Consider the following 23,157-nt stretch of genomic DNA (forward strand, 5'->3'; position numbering starts at 1 on the left):
GATGCACCCTAGTCTCCAGAGTGACACCATTGTTCTTCAGTACCCTGGAGAGGTCCCTAACAGCAGACTTTCCCATCACAATACCTTTTTTTGATTTCCTGGCTACTTGTGCCAAGAGTGTTGACCGTTGAGTCAAGCAGACTAAAGTTGTTAACAATCTCAGTATCTTCACTATCCATTCTGATACTGCCAATTGGTTCATATTTTTATTATATTTTATAATATAAAGTATAGTTTCCCTCTCAGTGGTCCCATCTTTATCCTTACCATATTGTCCCTTGGGAACCTCTGGATTATTCTGTTCCAGTACTTTCTCAGTTTACCCCTTCTACTTTTCCCTTGCACCATATCCTGGCCATTTCTGAATACTTCATGACTGTTTTGTTGGTATTGATTTTGGATTGATTTTCCTCTCTTCAGTCTTCTTGGTTTTCATTTCACTGCCTAGTGCAACTTCCTGTCAATCTTCTGCTCATTAAACCCCCAAGAACTCTCCATTACCTCAGCCTTGGGCTTGACCTCTAGTTCTTAGTCCAGGATGTGATGTTAGGGGCCTTGTATTGTTGCCCTTTTTCTGTCATTAACTATGTGACTTCGAGTTGTCACAACATAGGACCTTAAATTCGACCCCATGAAGGCTCCTTGAACTTAATCCCCTGCGCCCCCATACTATCTTCTACTGCATGTTGCACTCATTTCCTACACGAAATCCTATCTGCATCTTGCCATTTCCTGTTGCAGTGTCTTCGTTGGAGCTTTTCTTCCACTCTGGATGCCCTTTCTCTCTCACCCTCTCCCTTGCACACCTGAGCAAGCCCTAACTTGTTTTGGAAATATTATGAAATTATGTTATGTGGTTTTAGATTCTTGTTTTCAATCTGAATCATCTGTTTGATATCAACATAGTACAATATATATTTATGAAATGTTTTATTATTGTGAAATTTTACTTCCAACATGCTTATTTATTCCTGAGCAATTAACTTGGAATCTCATGTTTGTTTAGAGAGCACACATTACACTTTCTGGTGCTCTTTTTAAAATTTTTTAATTGAATGCCATTTATTACTGTGTGTGTTCAAGAATTCGCCAAAGATGGCTGCAATGTAGTTTTGAAAGATGTCCAAATACTTTAGGGAGGGGAGGGAGGAAAAACCTAACAGGTAACATAACAGTAATTAACTATTAAATACTAACTCCAATTGCTCTGACCAACTCCTAGTAGACCTACCATTATGTTGTTAGTGACTGCAAACTGCATGGAGATTGCCTATTTTTATCCCCCTCAGAGCTGCTGGTGGATTTGAATCCACCAACTGTTCTGAGGGAGAAAGGTGGGCAGATTCCACTGGTTAGGAGTTGAGAAAATCAATGGAAGGTTGCTATGAATCAGAACTGACTGGACAGCACTGTGTTTGAGTTTTTTGAGAAGTTACAGTATTCTGTAACCATATGCCGATTACACAGGTTCAGCGACAAACAGAACCAAGAAACCACGTAGATATTCCAAGGCTTAAGTGCAGTCTACCAGTTCCAAAGGCTGACTTTCCGATGTGTAATTGTTTTGACTTTCCAACTATTTAAATTTTATTCACAATAGTTTTTAATTTATAGTCCTAATCTATTTTTGAGTAATAGTGTAAAGCATTTCTTTTCCTATTTCTATGTCTCCCATGGTCACAGCTTCTTGCATATAAATATGAGTAACAATTGTTAACGAACATTCAATCATGAAATAGTGAACTTTGAAGGGCACACTTACTTTCTTTTAACTCAAATGCTACCAATGGGCTGTTTCTCCATCCTGTAGAACTGGAGAGCCCTTCACTGTACGTACTTCTGAACTGGTCTGATTTTAGTGTCACATCTGCTGGGTCACACTGAAGAAGTAAAATGAATAATTTGGCCAAAAATCTCATGTTAGTTGACGCAGATAAATCACTGGTGACATCTGTCCCCTGATGTCTTCTCTGCATTACTTCTGAGCTTGCTATATTATGCTGTTTCACCTTGCTGTTAGATATTTGTGCTGTAAAGTTATGGGAGTTAAAGGAGAGAAATGCATAGCATCATGCCAATTGATTTTATTACTAGAAAGTTAAGAAATGAGGGCAGGAGATGTCTAAGAAATCTATTAATTCATCCCAATAATCTTCTTTATCCATTCGAGATGTTCCTTCGTGAGACGAGTATAGATGCCAGGACCTTGAGAGTCTCCGCACTTTCCTGGACGTCCAAAGGAAGTGATGCCTCTCAAAACACCATCACATATCAAGGGGCTTCCTGAATCTCCCTGGAGGAAAACAGGAAGAGTGATTGGGATCAGGGTTGAACATGACATTTGATGAAAGGGAAGCCACTTTATATCATTTAGTGTGGAGTTAAGATCTGTTTTGACTTAAGTGAAAACGAGCACTTAAAAAGCTGAAATGTTGTGCTCGCTTCGGCAGCACATATACTAAAATTGGAACTATACAGAGAAGATTAGCATGGCCCCTGCGCAAGGATGACACGCAAATTCGTGAAACGTTCAATATTTAAAAAAAAAGGGGGGGGGGAAAGCTGAAATGTTTAGAAATATGTTATTCTTTTTAGTTGGCTCCCTTGATTTATTTATGAACAGGTGTGACTTGAAACGAAACTTGGATTCTAGATTTTGTTATCACATAGTTTTGACACTGATCACTTTACCTAATCCTCTGACTTTCAGAAAGGAGTCTCTCCTGTTGACTTTTTATTTTTTCCCCACAATGTCTTAAGGTATAAAATAGGCAAATACAAATAAGACACTAAAGCAAAGAGTGAAAATCAAGGAACCATTTTCAGGTTCCTTCAGTAGATAATTGTCCAAAATAACCTTGACCTCTCTTTTACTCATCTGTAGACAGAAGGTTTTCTCCTAAGTCTTCTCTGAAGATCTAACTTGAGATGGAAGCTCTGGAAAACCAGGGATTACACTTAAACTCTCATAGACACAACAGGAGCGAGGCTGTTAATGATGGTATGGAGTTAGCTGTAGGCTGCTAGTTTATTCTTCCAGAGTAGGATAATTATTATGTCAGTTTATATTCTCTCCCGGAATTCCAGAGTCAGCATATTTATCCGTATTTAATATGTAGAGTTTTCCTTGTGCTTTGTTGTGGGCTGTCAAGTTGGAATCTACCCATAGCTGACTCTCCAGTGAGATTTTTTTCAGAGGCAGTAAGTTACATCCTTCTCCCATTGAGCAGCTGGTAGAGTCAAAGCCTTTGGGATTAAAGTGCAGCTTCTTATCACTAGGCGACCAGACCTCTCTAGGTTTCCTTATAGCTATAGCCGCATATATAAACCAGAAAGAACAGGAATTTCAGAATACTTAAATGTGCTCAGACAAACAGTAATATCTAAACCAAGAATGTCTGAAAGGAGGCAGGAAACACAAGATGGCTTAAAATCGTGACGGGTCTGTGCCATGGATGTATCCTTTCTTTATTTCTATTTAATCTGTATGTTGAGCAAATAATTCATGAAGCTGTATTCAGCGAAGAGGAATGTGTCATCAGGATTGGAGGAAGACTCAACAACAACCTGCATTATGCAGATGACACAGCCTTGCTTGCAGAAAATGAGAGAGGTCTTGAAATGCTTGCTGCAGAAGATAAAGGACTACAGCCTTCAATATGAATTACAACTCAACACTAAGAAAACAGAGGTCCTCACCACTTGGCCAATATGCACATCATGATGGATGGAGAAAGATTGAAGTCGTCAATAATGAATACACTTGGTAGCAGCTGTCAGGAGATCAGAAGATGTATTGCATTGGCATTTCTGCTTTCAGGGAGCTCTCTAAGATATTGAAGAGCAATGATGTCAGTTTGAAGAATAAAGTGTGTCTAATGCAGGCCATGGTCTTTGAAATCACTTGCTAGGCATCTGAGAGCTGGACAACGACTAAAGAAGACAGAAGAAGAATTGATACTGTTGTGCTGTGGAGTTGGAGAAGAGTACTGAATATCCTATGGACTGTCCAAAGAACAAACAGATATGTCTTTGAAAAAGTGCAGCCAGAGTGCTCCTTGGAGGCAAAGATGATGAAGATTTGTTTCCTATACTTTCAGTATATTTCCCTAGGAAGGGGACATCATGCTTGGAAAGGGGGAGGGTCTGCGAAAGAGAGAAAGATCCTTTATGAGATGGATAGACACAGTGACTGCAATAATGGAATCATGTGTGTCAAAGATGATGAGGATGGCACAGGATAGGACAGGTTCAGGTCTGTTGATGACACCTAACAATTTATATAAAAATATAATTATGTTTGTGGATATATAAGGGAGCTCTGATGGCTGAGTGGTAAGAAACTGCACTGCAATCCCCAAGGCATGTGGTTCAAATTCACCAGCATCTCCACAGCAGAAGGATGGGAAATCTCCTCCTGTGCAATGAACTGCCTCTGAAAACTCACTGGAGGGTCAGTTCTGACTTGATGGTAATGAACAACAACATCTCTCTCGCTCTCTACACACACACACACACACACACACACACACACACGCACTAAGTCAAGCCTAGTGCCACTGATTCTGACTCAAAGTCTCCATATTGTTATTGTGTGCTAGTAAGTTGGAACTGACCCATAGCTGGCTTTCCAGTGGGTTTTACCCTAGTCCCTCTGTTATTGTTGTTATGTGCTGTCGAGTCGCTGGCGACTCATAGCGACCCTATGTACAACAGCCCTAAACTCTGCTCTGTCCTGTGCCAATCGCACTGTCTCTGACACTCCCATCCCGATTACCCCAGTCACTGAATCAATCCATCTCATAGAGGGCCTTCCCCTCCTACGTTGTCCCTCCACCATCCCAAGCATGGATGTCCTTCTCCAAGGACCGGTCTGTCCTTACAACATGTCCAAAGTATGTGAGATGGAGCCTCAGAATCCTTGCCTCCAAAAAGCAGCCCGGTTTAACCCTTTCCAGGACAAATCTGTTTGTTTTCCTAACAGTCCATAGTACTCTCGATACTCTTCTCCAGCACCACATCTCAAAGGCATCAATTCTCCTTCTATCTTCCTTGGTCACTGTCCAACTCTCTGATGCATAACAAGTGATAGCAAAGACCATGGCCTGTATCAGATGCACCTTAGTCTCCAGAGAGACACCATTGCTCTTCAGTACTTTGGAGAGGTCCCTAACAGCAGACTTTCCCATAGCAATATGTCTTTTTATTTTCTGGCTACCGGTGCCCAGAGTGTTGACTGTGGAGCCAAGCAGACTAAAGCTGTGAACAATTTCAGTCTCTTCACCATCCATCTTGATGCTGCCAATTGGCCCAGTGGTGAGAATCTTTGTCTTCTTGACATTGAGCCTCAATCCATATTGTAGGCTGCAGTCCTTGACACTCTGCAGCAAGCGCTTCAGGTCCTCCTCAGTTTCAGCAAGCAGGGTTATGTCATCTGCATAACGCAGATTGTTGATAGATCTTCCACCAATCTTGACCCCACATTTCTCCTCATAGAGCCCAGCCTCCCAGATAATCTGTTCTGCATACAGGTTGAAAAGGTATGGAGATAGGATGCATCCTTGGCATACAGTCCCTCTATAGGAGTGGGTAAATAAGCCTCATAAAGCCTCTTAGACTATACATCTTTGTAGAGGCTGACTGCCACTTCTTTCTTCCATGGAAAAGCTCATAGGTTTGAATCACTGCCTTTCAATTAGCAGTAGAGCTTGTTAACCAGTGCACCACTAGGGATTCTTGCCTCTGTAAATCGAGACTGTGGGACAGATTCTAGTATACTTCTGAGAAGGCGGCCTAGTGTTAAGAAACACTGCAATTTCAAAGGCACCTGGTTCTAATCCACCTGCTGCTCCATGGCAGAAGAACAGGCAGCCTCCTGCCCTGTGATTTATTGTCTCTGAAAACCTGCCGGAGGATCACTTATGGGTTGGTTCCCACCTATGGATGTACAACAACAGTTGGAAGACACCAGTGATCAGCTTTTTTCATTCAAAAGTTGACCTTATGCCTGTGAAGTAAATAATTGTATGTGAACTTGGGATTCTTTTCCCCCTCATTAACAAGCATATTTCCTATGCCTGTTCTAGTGCCTGTAATTCTCAGAAAGTGCCTTGTAGGTTTAATTAATCAAAAGCCAATTCCTAGGAAACTTGAGCATGACACGAATGGGAAAATAATTGATAAACTTTAATGGCAGAGGGATGGCTAGGAAAAGGGGATGCTGTTGTAGCCTTAGGATAGTGTATGGTGTTCCAGGAGCACATAGCTTCTGGGTTCCTGTATGCCCAAAGGGGCTGATAGAGGGAGGGCAAAGAAGAGAAAGTATGAGAGGTTGCTATAGGCAGATTTCCCCTTTAGATAGGATTTGCTGACCTTGATTTTGAAGGATACCAGTCTTTCATTACTTCCAAGCCATTCTTTATTGGTGAGATGCTATGTCCTTGAAGAGGTAGGAAATGAGATGCCAGTTCTCACAGTATAACACACTGTCATGTGGGTTTTTCCCTACTCTTGCCTATAAAAGCCCCTTCCCCTTCTCCTCAAAGGACTTATTTGGAGACTTGCACATTCTGTGGAGTGGGTGGCACCTGGAATTTGTTCACTGAGGCTAATCTTGACCTCAGTAACCTGTGGGGATCCTGCTCCAGATTCGTAGTTGGGGTTGGGAATAGCAAGAATATCACACACACCTTTATTAAAAAAGGAAAGAAGTTTGATGAAGTCTAGGAAGTGGGGCTGAGATGGAGAAAAGTGTATTGAGGGCCCTTGAAGGCATCCTGACTTCAGCTCTCCTGAGTGTTATATTTTTCTAAGCTACATATTTTTATGTTAACATGGAAAATGAGAAAAAGAGACATTACTTCTCAGGGGTTTTTAGTATAAACTCTAGAAGATGTAGTGAGTTAACTAACACTTTAGCAATGGATTCTTATTTTTGATGGTAAATTCACTTGATATAAGTGCATTTGTTTGAGATTTATCATTAACTTTCAGAAAAGCACTAAGACCCTGGATAAGCCAATGCTATGACAAGACAGAGCATGACCTTATGTTTTCTATATGTGCATGACTAAATAAATCAGCTCTTATTTTACTTACTTTACATGTATCTGTTCCACCTTGAAGACTTCCAGCACAGATCATGTTGAGTTTAATCACAGGATTGTTATTATAGTGATTTTCATCATTGCAGATTTTTCTTTCTAGGACAGTAATGTTGACTTCTTTCAGAATATTTGAAGGCTTACGTAAATTGCTTTGATACATCCCCCATCCTGCTACTCTACACTGTGTTCCTGGATTTACATCCTCTGCGTTGTTAGGTAGATCAAGGATCTCTACATATTTATTAAGAATTGCTTCTTTGTTCAGCTGTGGGAAGATATGCACAGAGAATAAGGACAGAGAGATAATTAAAATGCCCACACTATATTCACATTCTAGTCCAACCAGGGTTCTCCTTAGAGGGAAGGAGAGGGAAGCTTCATCTCAGTTACTTGGACATGTTGTCCAGAGGGGCTAGTCTTTGGAGAAAGACATCATGCTCAGTACGTTAGAGGGTCAGAGAAGGAGAAAGGACCTTGAAGAGATGGATTAACACAGTAACTTTAACAATGGACTTAAGCATTGCAGAGATTGTGAGGATGGCACAGAATCAGGCAAGGTTTTGATTATTGTCCATAGGGTCACTATGAGTCATAGTCCACTCAAGGCAGTTAACAGCAACAACAACAACAATCCAACTCCCAGAGACTATCTTAGCTGAGCCTCTTTATAAGGAAGTTCTCCATATATGTGGGTGGACTGTGGAAAAGCCTATGATTTCTAAGAAGAGTGCCAAAGATACAAATATACCTTTAGAAGTTTCAGATCACCGTCTTTCGTGTACCTATTGTAGTCTGGATAGTTAATCTCTTCTTTAATGGACGTTATTTGTTTTTCTGGTTCCTTGCTCTTTCTTGTGTGAGCTCCAAGGATGGCCTTGGAGTTTTTATCCCTGAAACACACACATCACCATTTAACTGCCATTGATTCAAGGGGTATAAGGGATATTTCTGTTAATGTCAAAGGGATCTTGGCTGAATGCAGAAAATACCAGATGGATGTCTATCTGTACTTTACTGCCTATACGGATCACAGCAGGTTATGGCTAACATGGAGAAGAATGAAATACCCAGAATCCTTAACTGTGCTCATGAGAAACCTATACTGAGACTAAACAGGCTTTTGTCCAAATAGAGTAAGGGAATATTTCATAGTTAAAAGCCAGAAAGATGTGCATCAACTTCCTTGGCATCAGCAGTCAAGAAATCAAAAGACATATTGAGTTGGGGAAAATCTGTGGTCAGAGACCTCTCAAAGTGTCAAGGAGCAATGGTGTCAGTCTTAAGACTAAGGTGTGCCTGATTTAGGCTGTGGTCTTTTTTTGAGCACTTGTTTGGAGGTTCTCACTGGGGAGTGTAGCTACTCATATAACCTTGACTGAAGGACGGTCTTCCTTCTATCGAGTATGATAGTCCTCTTCAGCTAAGTGCACAGCTTCAAGAGGGACCCACATGGATCAGTGAGGGAGAAAGGGGACACCCAGCTAGCCAGTCAGATCAGCCAAACCAACCCTGGTGATCCGTGGGGTGACAGATGTTGCAGCCAGATCTCCCTCACATCTGCTATGGTCTTTTTGGTTACTTGTTATCCATCTGAAAGTTGGACTATGTTTAAGGATGACAGAATAAAAAAAAAATAGATGCCTTTGAGTTATGATGCTGGAGAAAAATATTGAATATTCATGGACTGCCAAAAGAACACACAAGTCCGTCTTGGAGCAAGTACAACAAGGGTGCTCCTTTGAGGCAAGGATGGTGAAACTTTGTTTAACATACTTTTGACACGTCATTGGGAGGGACCAGTCCTTGGACAAGGACATCATATTGGGAAAGGTGGAGGGTCGGAGTAAGACAGGAAGACCCTCAGCAAGAAGGATTGACACAATGACTGTAACAGTGGACTCAAGTATATCTGAAATGGTGAGGATAGCACAGGATAGGGCAACGTTCAAATCTGCTGTTCAGAGAGGGTTGCTATGAATTGCAGTCAGCTGGATGGAAATGAATAAGAATAACAACTCTCTTAAGTGAAGGAGAAGATAATAAACATTGATTCATGATTCCATTTGCAAAGATGCTTTTAGTGAAGATTCTTCTTTACACATCATTACTGTTAGTCTACTTATAATAGATGCTCAGCATTTTTATACTCTAAAAACTGAAGATCACCATCGAGCTGCAATACTGTCCTATGAGCAGAATATTGAATGATATGAGAGACAGCAAAAGAAGATGGAAGAAATGCAGCAGAGTCCCTGTAATAAAAACCAACAATAACAACTGGTCAGCACGGAACCATTTCATAGAATAGCATAGATCAAAACCAAATGATACTGAAAGAAGATCTCTAAGTTGCACTTTTTTGCACTGGCAAAAGGTATTGACAGAATACCGATGTGATACAACAAACAGTTGCGGTGTTGAAGTTGTTCAGCAGTCTCTGTCAAGTTATTGGATGACAATTCCTTGGCCAACAGACTGGAAGAGAGAATATTTATACCAATACAAAAAAAAAAGTGAACCAACACAATTCAGAAATTATAAAACAATATCATTAATATCACATAGAAAGAAAATTTTGCTGAAGATTATGAAAAAAGAATTACCAGAACAGTACAATAAGAGGGGATTGCTAGAAAGTCAAGCTGCATTTAGAAGAGGCTGTGAAAGGAAGAGTATAATTGCTGATGCAAGATGATCTGCAGAAGATAAACAGGATATCGTAAAGAATTTTACTTGTGTTTTGTTGAATACTCAAAGGTATTTCATGGTATATTATAGTTATGTGTTATCAAGCCAACTGCGACTCATAGCGACCCTATGAACAATCACTCTGATCTTTCTCTATTCTGAGCCAATCTCACTGTCTCTAACACATCTGACCCCATTGCCATTGTCACTGAGACAATCCATCTCATCAAGGGCTCTTCTCTTGTGCTCACCTTCTACCTTTCTATGATGATGTCTTTTTCTAAGGTCTGGTCCCTCCTGACAACATGCCCAAAGTATGTGAAATAGAGTTTCAAAATTCTTGCTTCCAAGGAACATCTTGGTTTCACAATTTCCAGGACAGACCTGTTTGTTCTTTTTGCAGTCATGGTTTGTTCAATACTCTTCTCCAGCATTACAACTCAAAGACATCTATTATTTTTCTGTAGTCCTTAGTCATTATCCAGCTTTCAGATACATAACAAGTAATTGAGAAGTTTTCTCTTTTGATTTCCTTACTGCTGGCATCAAGGATATCAGTTGTGGATCCGAGCAATAGGGAATGGGCTTGGGCACGTCGGAGATGATGACGATGACAAAGACTAAGACAGGGTTTAAATCTGCTTCTCACAGAGTCACTGTGAGTTGTACTTGACTGGATGACACCTAACAACAACGACAAGTATTAAATGCACCAATATTTATATTGAGTTTTCTCTGCACGTCAGCTGGGTACAGCCTTGTGTAAAAGTTTAGAGTAGTGTTTTCAAGCAGAGTCTACTTTTGGTGATGAAATAGTATTTAAATCTGCACTGTCCAATATGGCAGCACTTATTGCACATGATCATGTTGTTGTTATACGCCGTCGAGTCTCCTGTGACACATGGCCACTAAGTACTTAAAATAAGGCTAGGGTGACTAACGAACTATGTTGCTGTTGTTCGTATTATGTGCCATTGAGCCACCTGCGACTCACAGTGACCCTTAGTATAATAGCTCTGAACTCTGCCCTGTCCTCAGCCAGTCTCACTGTCACTGACACACCTACCCCCATTACTGCAGTTACTGTGTCAATCCATCTCATCTGAAGTCTTCCTCTCCTGCGCTGCCCCTCCACCTTTCCAAACATGCTATCCTTATCCAAGGACTGGTCCCTCCTGGAAACACATCCAAAATATGTGAAACTGAGCCTCAAAATTCTTGCCCCCAAGGAGCAGCATGGTTCCACCCTCTCTAGGACAGACCTGTTTGTTCTCTCGGCAGTCACAGTATGTTCAATACTCTCTCCCAGCACCATAACCCAAAGGCATCGATTCTTCTTTTTATCATCCTTAATCATTGTCCAGCTCTTTGATGCATAGCAAGTAATTAACAAGATCATGGCATGAATCAGGTGCATTTTAGTCTCTAGAGCACAGTTAGATTAGATTAGCAGATATGGCACCAGAGGTTGAGCCTTCATATTGGGAATCACAAAGGTGGAGGGACAGTTGCAAATAGACACTAGTGATTGGAACATGGAAAGTGGAAAATATGAATGTTGGGAAATTAGAGATTGCTAAGGAAGAAATGCATAAATATTAACATAGCAGGCATTGGCAAAATGAAATGGATTGAAATGGGACATTTTGAATCAGATAATCATATGATCTACTATGCAGGAAATGAAAAGGTGAGGGAAAATGGAATTGCATTAAGAGTTAAAAAGAGCATTTCTAGATCTATCTTGAAACGCACTGATGTTAGCAACAGGATGACATCCACCCACATACAAGGAAGTTAATTCCACCATCAGTCAAGTATATGCACCAACAACTAGAGCCAAAGAGGGGGAAATAGAGGATGTCTATCAACTTTTGCATTGGAAATCAATTTAAACATGCAACCAAGATGCATTTATAATAATGGGTGACTGGAATGCAAAAGTTGGGAACAGGGAAGAAGGATCAGTAGTTGGAAAATATGGATTTGGTGACAGAAGTGAAGCTGGAGACAGAATGATAGTATTCTGTCCAATCCATGATGTATTCCTTGCAAACACCTTTTATAAGAAACACAAATGGTGACTATACACATGGATTTCACCTGAAAGTCTACCCAGGAATCTGACTGATTATATCTGTGTGAAAAATTGTTGAAACAGTTCAATACTGGCTGTGAAAACTAGGCCAGGTGCTGATTGTGGAACTGACCACCAACTACTTATATGCAAGTTTAAACTGAAGCTAAATAAAATTAAATCCACAAGAACCAAAGTTTGACCTTGAGTCTATCCCATCTGAATTTAAAAACTATCTCAGGAAAAGATTTGAGGCCTTGAACATTAATGAGCGAAAAACAATGCACTATGGGAGGATATTAAGAATGTCATCCAAGAAGAATCCAAAAGGTCATTACAAAGACAGAGGAAGAAGAAAAGACTAAGATGGATGTCAAATTGAATATTGCACTGGAGCACCGAGAAGCCAAAGCAAAGGGAAGAAATCAAGAACTTAAGGAGCTGAATAGAAGATTTAAAAGGGCAGCTCAGGAAGACAAAACAAAGCATTATTATGAAATGAGCAAAGAGTCACAAATGAACTATAGGTATAGTTTTGTTTATCTTTAGTTAGAAAACAAAGATTCTTACTACTGGGCCAATTGGCAGCATCATGGTACATGGTGAAGAGATTGAGATTGCTAACAGCTTGGGTCCACAATCAAGACTTTTGGTACCAGCAACCAGGAAATTAAAAGACAATTTGCATTGGGAAAGTGTGCTGTCAGAGATCACTCCAAAGTACTTGAAGAGCAACAATGTCAATCTGAAGACCAAGGCGTGCCTGATCCAGGCCTTAGTCTTTGCAATTACTTGCTATGCATCAGAAAGCTGGACAATGACTAGGGATGATAAAAGGAGAGTTGATGCCTTTGAGCTGTGGTGCTTCAGAAGAGTATTGAATATACCATGGACTACTAGGAGAACAAATAGGTTCATCTTAGAGAGGGTGAGACCAGGCTGCTCCTTGGAAGCAAGGATTCTGAAGCTTCGTCTGACATACTTTGGACATGTTGCAAGGAGAGACCAGTCCTTGGAGAGAGATGTTGTGCTTGTGAGTGTGGAGGGACAGCACAGGAGAGGAAGACCCTCGATGAGATGGATTGATTCAGTGACTGGGATTATGGGGGTAGGTGTGTTAGAGACAATAAGATTGACGGAGGGTAGAGCAGAGTTTAGGGCTGTTGTACATAGGGTCACTATGAGTCATAGGCGATTCGACAACACATAACAAAACAACAATTTATGTTTACATGTGGGTATTGGCTATCCTATTGAATGGCCTAGAATGAAAATAATCTTGGACCATCTGCTATGGGTGGAGGAGATACTATATTTGGAGAGGGCTGATGGGAGAGATTGATAAGAGAAAGCGAGTTTCCAAGTTGAGATTGGAAGAAATTTTAAACAAGCAACTTGACAGTTGTGCTCAGGCACTGGAGGGGCACTGAATAGACTATCATCATTTCTGTGGGTCATGCAGCATAACCAGAAGGAAAACCTCTCAACACCATTTATAAAGCCACTAGCCAAGACTTACAGAAAATGTTTTGGACGCTTTCCCTGACTGGCTGGACTATTTTATACCAAATCTGGGCTTAACTCCCTATAGCGGTAAGAAAATGTGCCCCACATGACCTAAATTGTGCTCAGTGCATAGCCTAAAGGCTGGGAGTTTAAACCCACACAGTGACACTGCAGAACAGAGTCCTAGCAATGTAATTCCAAAAACTTTATAACCAAAAGCCCCTATAGAAAAAAAATCTGCTCTTAAAACATGGGAATACCATGAGTTGGAATCAACTTGATGACAATGAACTTTTGGTTTGGTTTGGAATAGGGACAAGTACCCAACATTTAGGGTAATGGAAATCCATGTCAATCTCCTGAAGTTTTTGTGGAATTAAAATATCTGTTTACTAATATCATCAAATTTAGACTATATCTACAATTAAGAAAAGGATCCAAAACACTTACAAGTAACAGTGAGCTGCAGTCAACACCCAGTTTTCCTTAATCAAAGCCCCAGCACAGATTTCTGGCCCGTCAAGTAGGACCATGTACGGTCTTGAATGAGGAACCACCTCTTTACCTCCAATGATTTTAGCACAGAAAGCTGAAATAGAAAAAAAAAATGTCAGCCTTTACTCAAGGAGCTCTACACAACACCATGTGTCTAAGGTCCACCACAATTTTCCCAGGTGAAGAGGTAGTCTGAGTGAGAATATTCTTTTCCTCCATGTAGTCCTTAGACATCTGACTGAAAATCCCATTACTGTTGAATTTTGAATTTTTGAAAGTCTCCTCTTTTTTTGCTTTTTGCCCAGAGAAACCAATTCATTGACCATTCCAAGGATTATCAGGTAGGAAACCTCTCACATATCACCATCATGAAGCCTCTAATCAGGCAAGGAGCAAAATTTAAACCATTGGCAAATGTCATGGGAGATGCTGGTGGTGTTCGAGACCTTGAACATGCTCATCTCCTTAATTTGGGAGCTTAATGCTTTTAGAAGCTTGAGAACTTTCCTTTCCAAACTCTTGCAAGAAAAAGGTCTTGTTGTTGTATACCATTGGATAGGAACCACCCCATAGCTGGCCCTCCAGTGCATTTTTAGAGGCAGTAATTGCACGGGATGAGATTGTCCATCCTTCTCCCGCAGAACAGCTGGTGGGATCCAGCCGCATGCTTATGAGATTGTAGTGCAGATTTCTTACCACTAGGCTACCAGAGTTCCCTAGAAAAATCTTATGAACTAACTTAACCTTTTACGTGACCCACAAGTTCTTTGGTCCATGTGAAATTTCTGGTCTTTGAACTGTTCGCATTTATAAATTTGAGAGAATAATATCTGTTATACCAATGACCAAGGATCAGAAGAATCAAAGCTTTTGAGTTGTGGTGCTGGAGAAGAGTGTTGAACATACCATGGACTGCCAGAAGAACAAATAAGCCTGCACTAGAGAGGGTTAAAACAGAATGTTGCTTGGAGACAAAGATTTTGAAACTCCGTCTCACACACTTTGGGCATATTGTCCTTGGAGAAGGACGTTATGTTTAGAAGCTTAGAGGGTCAATGCAAGAGAGGAAGCCCCTGGATAAGATCGGTTGACACAGTGACTGTGGCAACGGGGGCAGGTGTGTCAGAGATGGTGAGACTAGCTTAGGAAAGGCCAGGATTCAGAGCCATTATTTATAGGGTCATAGTTAGTTACCATTACTAAACGGCACATAACAACCACCACCACTTTAATTTCCAGTCTGAACATCATGACTTAGACTAAAAGTCTTTTCTTATGAGGGAAGAGGAGAGAGATAAAATAGTAAATAGAATCTTGCCTCAGTAAAATTTCCAATGATTTGTGTATTGTTAGATGTTGTCTAATTGACAATGACTCATTGTGATCCTATGAACAATGTTTCTGAACTCTGCCTGATCCTGTGCCATCCTCATCATCTCTGATATACTTGATCCATTGCTGTAGTCACTGTGTCAGTTTACCTTGTCGAGGGCTATCCTATCCTCTTTTGCTGGCCCTTCACCTTTCCAAGATGTCCTTTTCCAAGGACTGGCCAACCCTAATGGCATGCCCAAAATACGAAACAGAGCCTCACCATCCTTATTTCCAAGGAAGCACCTTGGCTGCATCTTGTCTTGGGCCTTTTGTTAGGTGATGATAAGACCAAAACTCAATACAGACTGTATACATGCATTCTGAGAGGATCTTGTGTCTTTGTGACATGTTCTCTGTGCTTCACCCTTTTAGAACAAATGTTCCCAGATTATCCTAATGTATCTCTCTTAACCACTGGCTAAGTAAACACTGGCTAAGTGTTATGGTTCCTTGAATAAAGCACAGTGCTTGGTATCCTGTAATTAAAGCTAACAAATTATCAAATTCTCAAGAAGGCAGATGATAGAGAAGACTTTTGTGAAGATTTGATGAGGGTGAGGGTGAGCAAAAAGTAAGAGTGTGACTGATTTCTAGAAGGGATTTGGGAAGGCAAAGTTCCAGGCCCTAGAATGTCACAGAAATCAAAAGAACATCATTTACATCCCAATTTTTCTTAGGGAAGAATCACATACAGATAGATCCTAAAAGTCTATCTTTGGACCTTCTGTGCAGAAATTACAGATTCTAGAAGAATATTGGCTGTTGTTGAGTCCCATGTTGGGTGAGCACACATATCAACTTCAGACATAAGCCTCTCCTTCCTACAACCAACAATTCCTAGAGGGGTCTAGGTTAGAATTCAGAACAGTGGGAAGCTTTTTTTTTTTTTTAAGACAACAACAACAACGACAACGACAACACAAAACCCAAGCAATTCCTGTCCTCAGAAAAATAGTTAGAATTCTTGTGGGCCTGGGGCTGGCATGCCAGCATATTTACAAAATTCTCCAGATTAATTTAGTGGTTAGAGGGGTTGAGACCATTGGGCCTGCGTGTCAGTCTTTGCTTTGCATTGTGTATCTGTTCTCTTTATGAGCTCACATCGCTTTCTCTGAGAAGAGAAAACAAAGTGGAGCACGACAAACTGCTCTTGCTTCCTCTGCAGGAAAGAGAAATGATTTTTTAATTGTTTTTCATCTTAGTTTTGTGCAGAATTTAGTATATCTGTTAATCTTCATACTATGACATACTTAAAATGTGCTCAGTCTTTTGGTCTTAAGTATGTATCTTACTATCTTAAAATTTCTTCTTGAGTTATAAGATAACTCACTGAGTTTATCCAGTATTTTCTGGCAAGACAATTTGCTCTGTCAGTCTCTGCCCATTTTTCCTACTTTCTAAAGCTGACAGACCCTGGAGCAAATTCATGACTGGTTCTACGTGGCTTGTTAAGCCAGTTCAGACCAGTCCCAGAGTGATCTTCACTTCCTAGAAAGCTCTGTAAGGGTAGTTTAGAGTTACTCAGGGACTCTTACCCCTCCATGGATAATGCTGTGGATTTTTCAGTATTTCAAACCAAGGCATTTGGGGCTCACCTAAAAATCAGAACTTAGCATTTAGTACATCAAAGATGTAGCTTAATAAAGAAATACTATAGATTTCTTCAAAAGTTTTTATGGGGACTTACCCAACTATCTTAATGCATTCCCATAAAGGCTCTGTGTTGTGTTATGTACCACTGAGTTGGAATCAACACATAGCTGATCCTCCAGTGGGTTTTCAGAGGCAGTTAATCGCAAGGGAGGAACTTGCCTATCCTTCACCTGCAGAGCAGCTAGTGGCCTTGAACTACATGCCTTTGGGATTGCAGCACAGCTTCTTGCCACTAGGCCATCACAATTCCCTATAAAGACTCTAGCTTAGATTATTATAAAAATTTGAATCACTCTGGATTAATTTTTACTGCCTAGCTCTTGTTTGTCTTGTAACCTTTCTGCTTACCATAAAAAAAAAAGAGCTCAATTTCCTCATATATCACTATTTCTTTCCTAAAAGTACTATTAGTTTTCCCAAGAACTTTTTGACCATTTCTTCATGGTATTTTTTTTTAACAGTTTTCTACCTATGTATTTGTAGCAATAAACATAAATGGCTTTATGATCTCTTCTAAAGAAGTTATTAAGATGAAATGATAAAGAGGCAGGTAGAATTTTTTGTTGTTGTTCTAAAGTAAAGATGCATATTTTTGAAGGCAAAGAATGAATCTTAAATATGCTAAGGCTCAGGGGGAAAATATGTTCTGTTAGATTAAACTGGGGAGTCTGGCGGCTCTGTCCGTTGAGAGTCGTGTTACTGCCAAAGGCCACCAGGCTCCAGCAGTTTGGATTTGCCAGGGGCTCTGAGAAAGATGGACAATCTCCTGTAGTTATATACAGCCTCAGAAAATTAGTGAGGGTTCATTACAAGTCAATACCAACTTGATAGCAAGTGAGTGAGTTGTGGTTAAGTATCATCCAGTTGGAAGTGACTCAGAGCTGACCCTCCACTGGGTTTTCAGAGGACGTAAATCATATGGGAAGAGATGCCCGTCTTTCTCCTGTGGAGCAGCTGGTGGATATGAGCGAACCAAGTGCCTTCAGCTGATATTGCCAAATGGTAATTGAAATTTGCTGTGTTTTACTTAATGGCTATGACATGAATGACAAGAATCAGTCTTACCTTTATGAACGAGCAGGAGAAAAATGACAAACGAGAGAAATGATGGCAGAAACGCGCAGAAGGGCCTCATGGTGGCAGGTGTCCCCACATCCATCAACGAGAAAATCTCTTTTGTGTTCTTCACTCTTGTGAACCTGAACATTGAAAATATAAAGGTTGTAGCTTTTTCCTCCTTTGCAATTTCAAGTTAGAACAGTGAGTAATTGTTCATCACAATCACTCACTGCAAGCTTGCCTCGAGCAGGAGGCCAAGATGGAGTCTAAAAAGACTTAAAAGTCAACACAGTGATGGAGCAAGGAGACTGTGCCTCTTCACAGAGACATTGACAATTTTGTTCCTTTTTTATGGGAAACTGGTTGTTCTTCCTCCATTTAGGCTGACTTTTATGGAGGTAAAATGGACAAACGGAATTTCACTTATTTTAAATATAAATGAATGGAGTTTATTTAGTATATTTACAGACTTACATTTCCATAATTTAATTTGATAACATTTTCATCATCATGTTAAGAAGCCTTATACCCAATAGCAATTATTCCCATTATCTTTCCTTTAATGACCTTAATTCTGAGTCTAGGCAACCACTAATCTAGTTTCTGCTTATAGGTTTTAATATTCTTGACATTTAATATAACTATAATTATTTCATATAACTAGAATTACGCTAGTGTTTACTTTATGGTTGACTTTCTTAGTATAATATGATTCATCCATTTTGTAGCGTGTATAGTATTTCATTCTGTATTTCCAGACAATATTCTGTTATGTGAATATGCTAGGTTTTATATCTGTTTATCAATTGGCAGGCATTGTTGTTGTTCTTTTTGGCTGTAATGCACTGTGCTGCCACAAACATAGGTGTATGAAGTCTTGTATGAATATGTGTAAATGTCTTTTGGGTAAATGTCAGGGTGTGGAATTTCAGGATCATATGGCACTTATATTTAACATTTTGAGGAACTGCCATAAATGTGTTTTCCATAATGACTGTACCATTTTACACTGTCATCAGCAAAGTATGAGGATTCCAACTTCTCCATATTCTCACCAACACTTGTTATGCTTGGTTACAGCTTTTCCAGTGGCGGTAACATAGGAGGATGGATGATTCTTAGCTTGCTTGTTAATTCGTAGTTGAACAAGAACAATTTTCTTTCCTAAGGATGAACTTGATATATGAGTGAGCATTCTGAATCTCCAAGTTGACATTATAGTGTCTGTAGGGATTGAGGCAGGAGAGGCAAGAGGAATGGAATGTTGGAGTAGTTAACAGTAGGATGGAACTATTAGGAGCTCACCCAGGCAGCCAATGGGGAACAAGGATCAGATGAAGTGTCTGAGACCAGGCCCAAGCCAATCAAAACCAGGGACCTTGGTGCCTCATGATTCTGACATGTGCAGAAGAGGCTGACCTCACGGTGGTGTTTTCACACATAAGTGAAACCAGGGACAATGAACTGGAACCACCATATCATCCCTGGAATTGCCTACCAGATCATCCCATAGGTCCAGACTCAAGGCCCGAAGCATATCATACTGTGGAGCCAGCGGAATATAGTAAGAGATGCCAGGTGTGGTGAAGGACAGTGCAAGTGAGTAAGACCTGGATAAGGTGCAGTGACACAGTGACTGTGACAGTGGGATCAAGAGTGTTGAAGATTGTGTGATTTGGGACAGGGCAAGGTTTGAGCCTTTGTTTATAGGGTTGCTAAGTGCCATAGTAGACTTGATAGACCATAACAGCAACAACAACACACCTGGTGAGTGATCTTTTCTACTTCTACAAGTCCATCTCATACTTGATGTATCTTTCCTAATAAACTTATCCTTTCTCTCATTTCCATTCTGTCTATTCACCTTTCCTCTAAACCATAGGTGTAAGCCATGCTGAGATTATTATTTCCAAGTAGAGCATAATCAGGCTATAAAGCCAGGGGACTAGTCCTTGGGTGATCTTTTTATCTTTATAGGTCAACTGACTGGAAGAGATCCGTATTTATTCTGATTCAAAAAAGGTGACCTGACAGAGTGTGGAAATTATCAAACAATATCACTAATAACACACACTATCAAAATCCTGCTGAAGATTATCCAGAAACGACAGGAATAGTACATTAACAGAGAACTACCAGAAATACAGGCTGGGTTTAGAAGAGGTCATGGCAGTAGGGACATTATTGTCAATGTCAGATGGATCTTGACAGAAAGCAGAGTTTACCAGAAGAATGTCTATCTGTGTTTCATTGACTATTCAAAGGCATTTGACTGTGTGGATTACAACAAACTGTGGCTAACCTTGAGGAAAATGGGAATCCCAGAACACTTGATTGTGCTTATGTGAAACCTGTACTTGGACCAAGAAGCAGTTTTCAGAACAGAGTAAGGAAACACTGCATGGTTCAAAATCTAGAAAGGAGTGCATCAGAGATGCATCCTGTCACCATACCTTTTCAATTTGTATGCAGAACAGATTATTCAGGAAGCAGTGCTTTATGATGAGGAGTATGGCATCAATCTATGATATGGAGATAACACAGCCTTGCTTGCTGAAACTGAAGACCTGAAGCGTTTTGCTGCAAAAGGTCAAGGACTATAGTCTTCAATATGGATTGAAGCTCAACGTCAAGAAGACAAAGATTCTCACAACTGGGCCGATTGACATCACCATATTAGATGTAGAAGAGATTGAGATTGCTCAGATCAACAGTCAACGCTCTTAACACCAGCAGTCGTAAGTCAGAAGATGAACTGCACTGGGAAAAATCTGCAGTCATGGACCTCTCCAGAGTGCTGAAGAGCAAAGATGTCAGTCTAGAGACAAAGGTGCATCTAATCCAGGCCATGGTCTTCTCAGTTACTTGTTATGCTCCAGAGAGCTGAACAATGACTAAGATGCCAGAAGAAGAATAGATGCCTTCTAGTTGTGGTCCTGGAGAAGAGTTTTGAACATACCATGGAGTGCCAAGAAAACAAATAGGTCTGTCTTGGAGAGGGTGAAACCAAGTCTATCCTTGGAGGCTAGAATTTTGAAGTTTCACCTCACATACTTTGGGCATGTGGCCAGGAGAGATCGGTCCTTGGAGAATGACATTGTGCTTGGAAGGGTGGATGGACAACACAGGAGAGGAAGGCCCCAGATGAGATGGATTGTTACAGTGACTGGGGCAATGGGAATCTATGTGTTGGAATTAGTGAGATTAGCTCAGAACAGGGAAGGGTTCAGAGCCTGTGGTACATAGGGTTGCTATACATCGAGGGTAGTTCAACAGCACATAACAACAACAACATACTATATTGGGGAGTTTTGAAAAATTTTGTAAATTTAAACATCTTGTTTAGAACCAACAAGTCCTAGGGGGTCTTTGCATTTAAAGTTGGTTGTTATTATATTTTAGAGGAATATTCTTCTAAGTGGTACAGCACTCTTCTGTCAAATGTTGTACTGAGGTAACTTGGGGTTGCTGTGATGCTGAACTTTGTGCTATAGGGGTGTCAAGGGCCATAACGGTTACCCATGGTGGACAGTGTTTGGTGGAGCTCCCAGTTTAAGACAGGTTTGGAAGGAGGAGTGGCATCCACTCTTAAATAACATGTCTCCGGAAGCTCTATGAACTTTGATAAATGTCAGTAGTTATAGATAGGCTTCAGGCTTTTTGTTCATATGGTTGTTATGAGTTGTGCTGGACTCGAAGGCAATCAACAACAACAACAACAACTACAACATCCTTCTGTTTCCCTCTCCCCAACTCAATTGTTTGGCTGAGCAAAGGGGACTGAATCTGGGTATTCTGTACTTGTAACAGTGTCCAGTGTTCCCAATACATCTGGAAGGTCTTTTTTATAAGGTTATGTGAAATGTTTGTCCCACAAAACCACTTGGGGGAACATTGCTAAATGGCATGAGGTTGTTCAAATATTTAATCTACTTTTTTTACAAAAATATTTTATACTGGTTTATTTACAAAGTTTGTATACATTGTTTTTCACACCAGATCTTTCCCATTTTCTTCACCCCTCAATCAAATTGTGTGACCCTATAATTTATGACCCTACCCGGTGCCCCACACATCCTCAGCTCTCTGCTCCCACCCTCCCCCTACTTGGATCCTCATACTCATTCTACAATAATAGTCTTATACAGTTTTTGTCCTTATGGGACTGAGTTATTGCACTTAATGTAATGCTCTCCAGTCCCTCCCAAGTTAGGTAGTAATATACAAAATCATTGCTCCTGTGTGCTGAATAGTATTCCATCTTCTGAATGTACCATAATTTCTTAATCAATTTGTGCCTCAGTTCTCATTCTCTCAAGGTATCTTTCAAGCAGTGGAATAGCTGGGTCTTATGAAATTTCTATGTTCAGCTTTTTGAGGAAGCACCAAACTGCCTTTTAGATTATACCATTTTACAATCCTACTCTCTACATCCTCTCCAACATTTATTATTTGCTGTTCTGTTATACTTTGCCACTGTTACTGGAGTGAGATGGTATCTCATTGTGGTTTTGATTTGGATCTCTCTTCATGTGTCTGTTGGTCATCGAATGTCTTGCTCTGTGAAAAGTCTTTCCATGCCTTTTGCCCATTTTGTAATTGTGTTATCAGTCTTTTTCTTGTGGAGGCCCTGTAGGATTCTGTAAACTTTTGATGTGACCCTTGTCTGAGATGGTGTTGACAAATGTTTTCTCCCCAGTCATTAGGTTTCTTTTCATATTGTTGGAAAAAGTTTTTGATGCTCACAGGGATTTAATCTTTAGAAGGTCCCATTCATCAATTTTATCCTCTCCAGATTGTGAATTTCTGGGTTATTTAGCAGTCTCTTTATACCATAGACTAGGCTGTCTAAGCTTGATCCCAGTTTGTCTCTAATAAGCTTTATGGTTTTGGGCCTCATTCCCAGGTCTTTGATCCACTTTGTGTCGATTTTTTTGTGTATAAGGTGAGATGTGGATCCTATTTCAGCTTTCAGCAGGTAGCAGTCCAGTTTTGCCAGCACCATTTGTTGAAGAGGTTGTCATTTTCCCATTTGATAGGTTTTATTTTCTTGTCAAATATCAGTTGACCATAGATAGCTGGGTCATATCTCGACTCTCAGTTCTGTTCCATTGGTCTATGTGTTGACAGGTTTTATTTTCTTGTCAAATATCAGTTGACCATAGATAGCTGGGTCATATCTCGACTCTCAGTTCTGTT

At 40.3% G+C, this 23,157-nt stretch overlaps 1 protein-coding gene across 1 annotated transcript; it reads right to left on the reverse strand.

The window, feature by feature from the left end:
* Window positions 1–2,134: 2,134 nt before the first annotated feature.
* On the reverse strand, window positions 2,135–18,034 carry LOC102857685 (granzyme A-like). The gene is made up of 5 exons (XM_006889593.1): window positions 17,965–18,034; window positions 13,828–13,966; window positions 7,855–7,996; window positions 7,099–7,371; window positions 2,135–2,293 (listed from the first exon to the last, which is right to left on the reverse strand). Exons 1-5 carry the CDS (start codon window positions 18,032–18,034, stop codon window positions 2,135–2,137), a joined length of 783 nt encoding a protein of 260 aa, XP_006889655.1.
* Window positions 18,035–23,157: the final 5,123 nt, after the last annotated feature.

The sequence above is a fragment of the Elephantulus edwardii genome, unplaced genomic scaffold (genome assembly GCF_000299155.1).
Source record: "Elephantulus edwardii isolate Elephantulus edwardi_28Jun2011 unplaced genomic scaffold, EleEdw1.0 scaffold00079, whole genome shotgun sequence".
In the NCBI taxonomy this organism is placed as follows: domain Eukaryota; kingdom Metazoa; phylum Chordata; class Mammalia; order Macroscelidea; family Macroscelididae; genus Elephantulus; species Elephantulus edwardii.

Bases quoted from the DNA above. Each gene is read 5' to 3' on its own strand.
- LOC102857685 (XM_006889593.1), bottom strand. From the start codon at position 18,034: ATGAGGCCCTTCTGCGCGTTTCTGCCATCATTTCTCTCGTTTGTCATT. The intron at 13,967-17,964 runs GTAAGACTGATT...TTTCTATTTCAG, and splicing joins TCTCCTGCTCGTTCATAAAG to CTTTCTGTGCTAAAATCATT. The intron at 7,372-7,854 runs GTATATTTGTAT...ATCTTCCCACAG, and splicing joins GTGATCTGAAACTTCTAAAG to CTGAACAAAGAAGCAATTCT.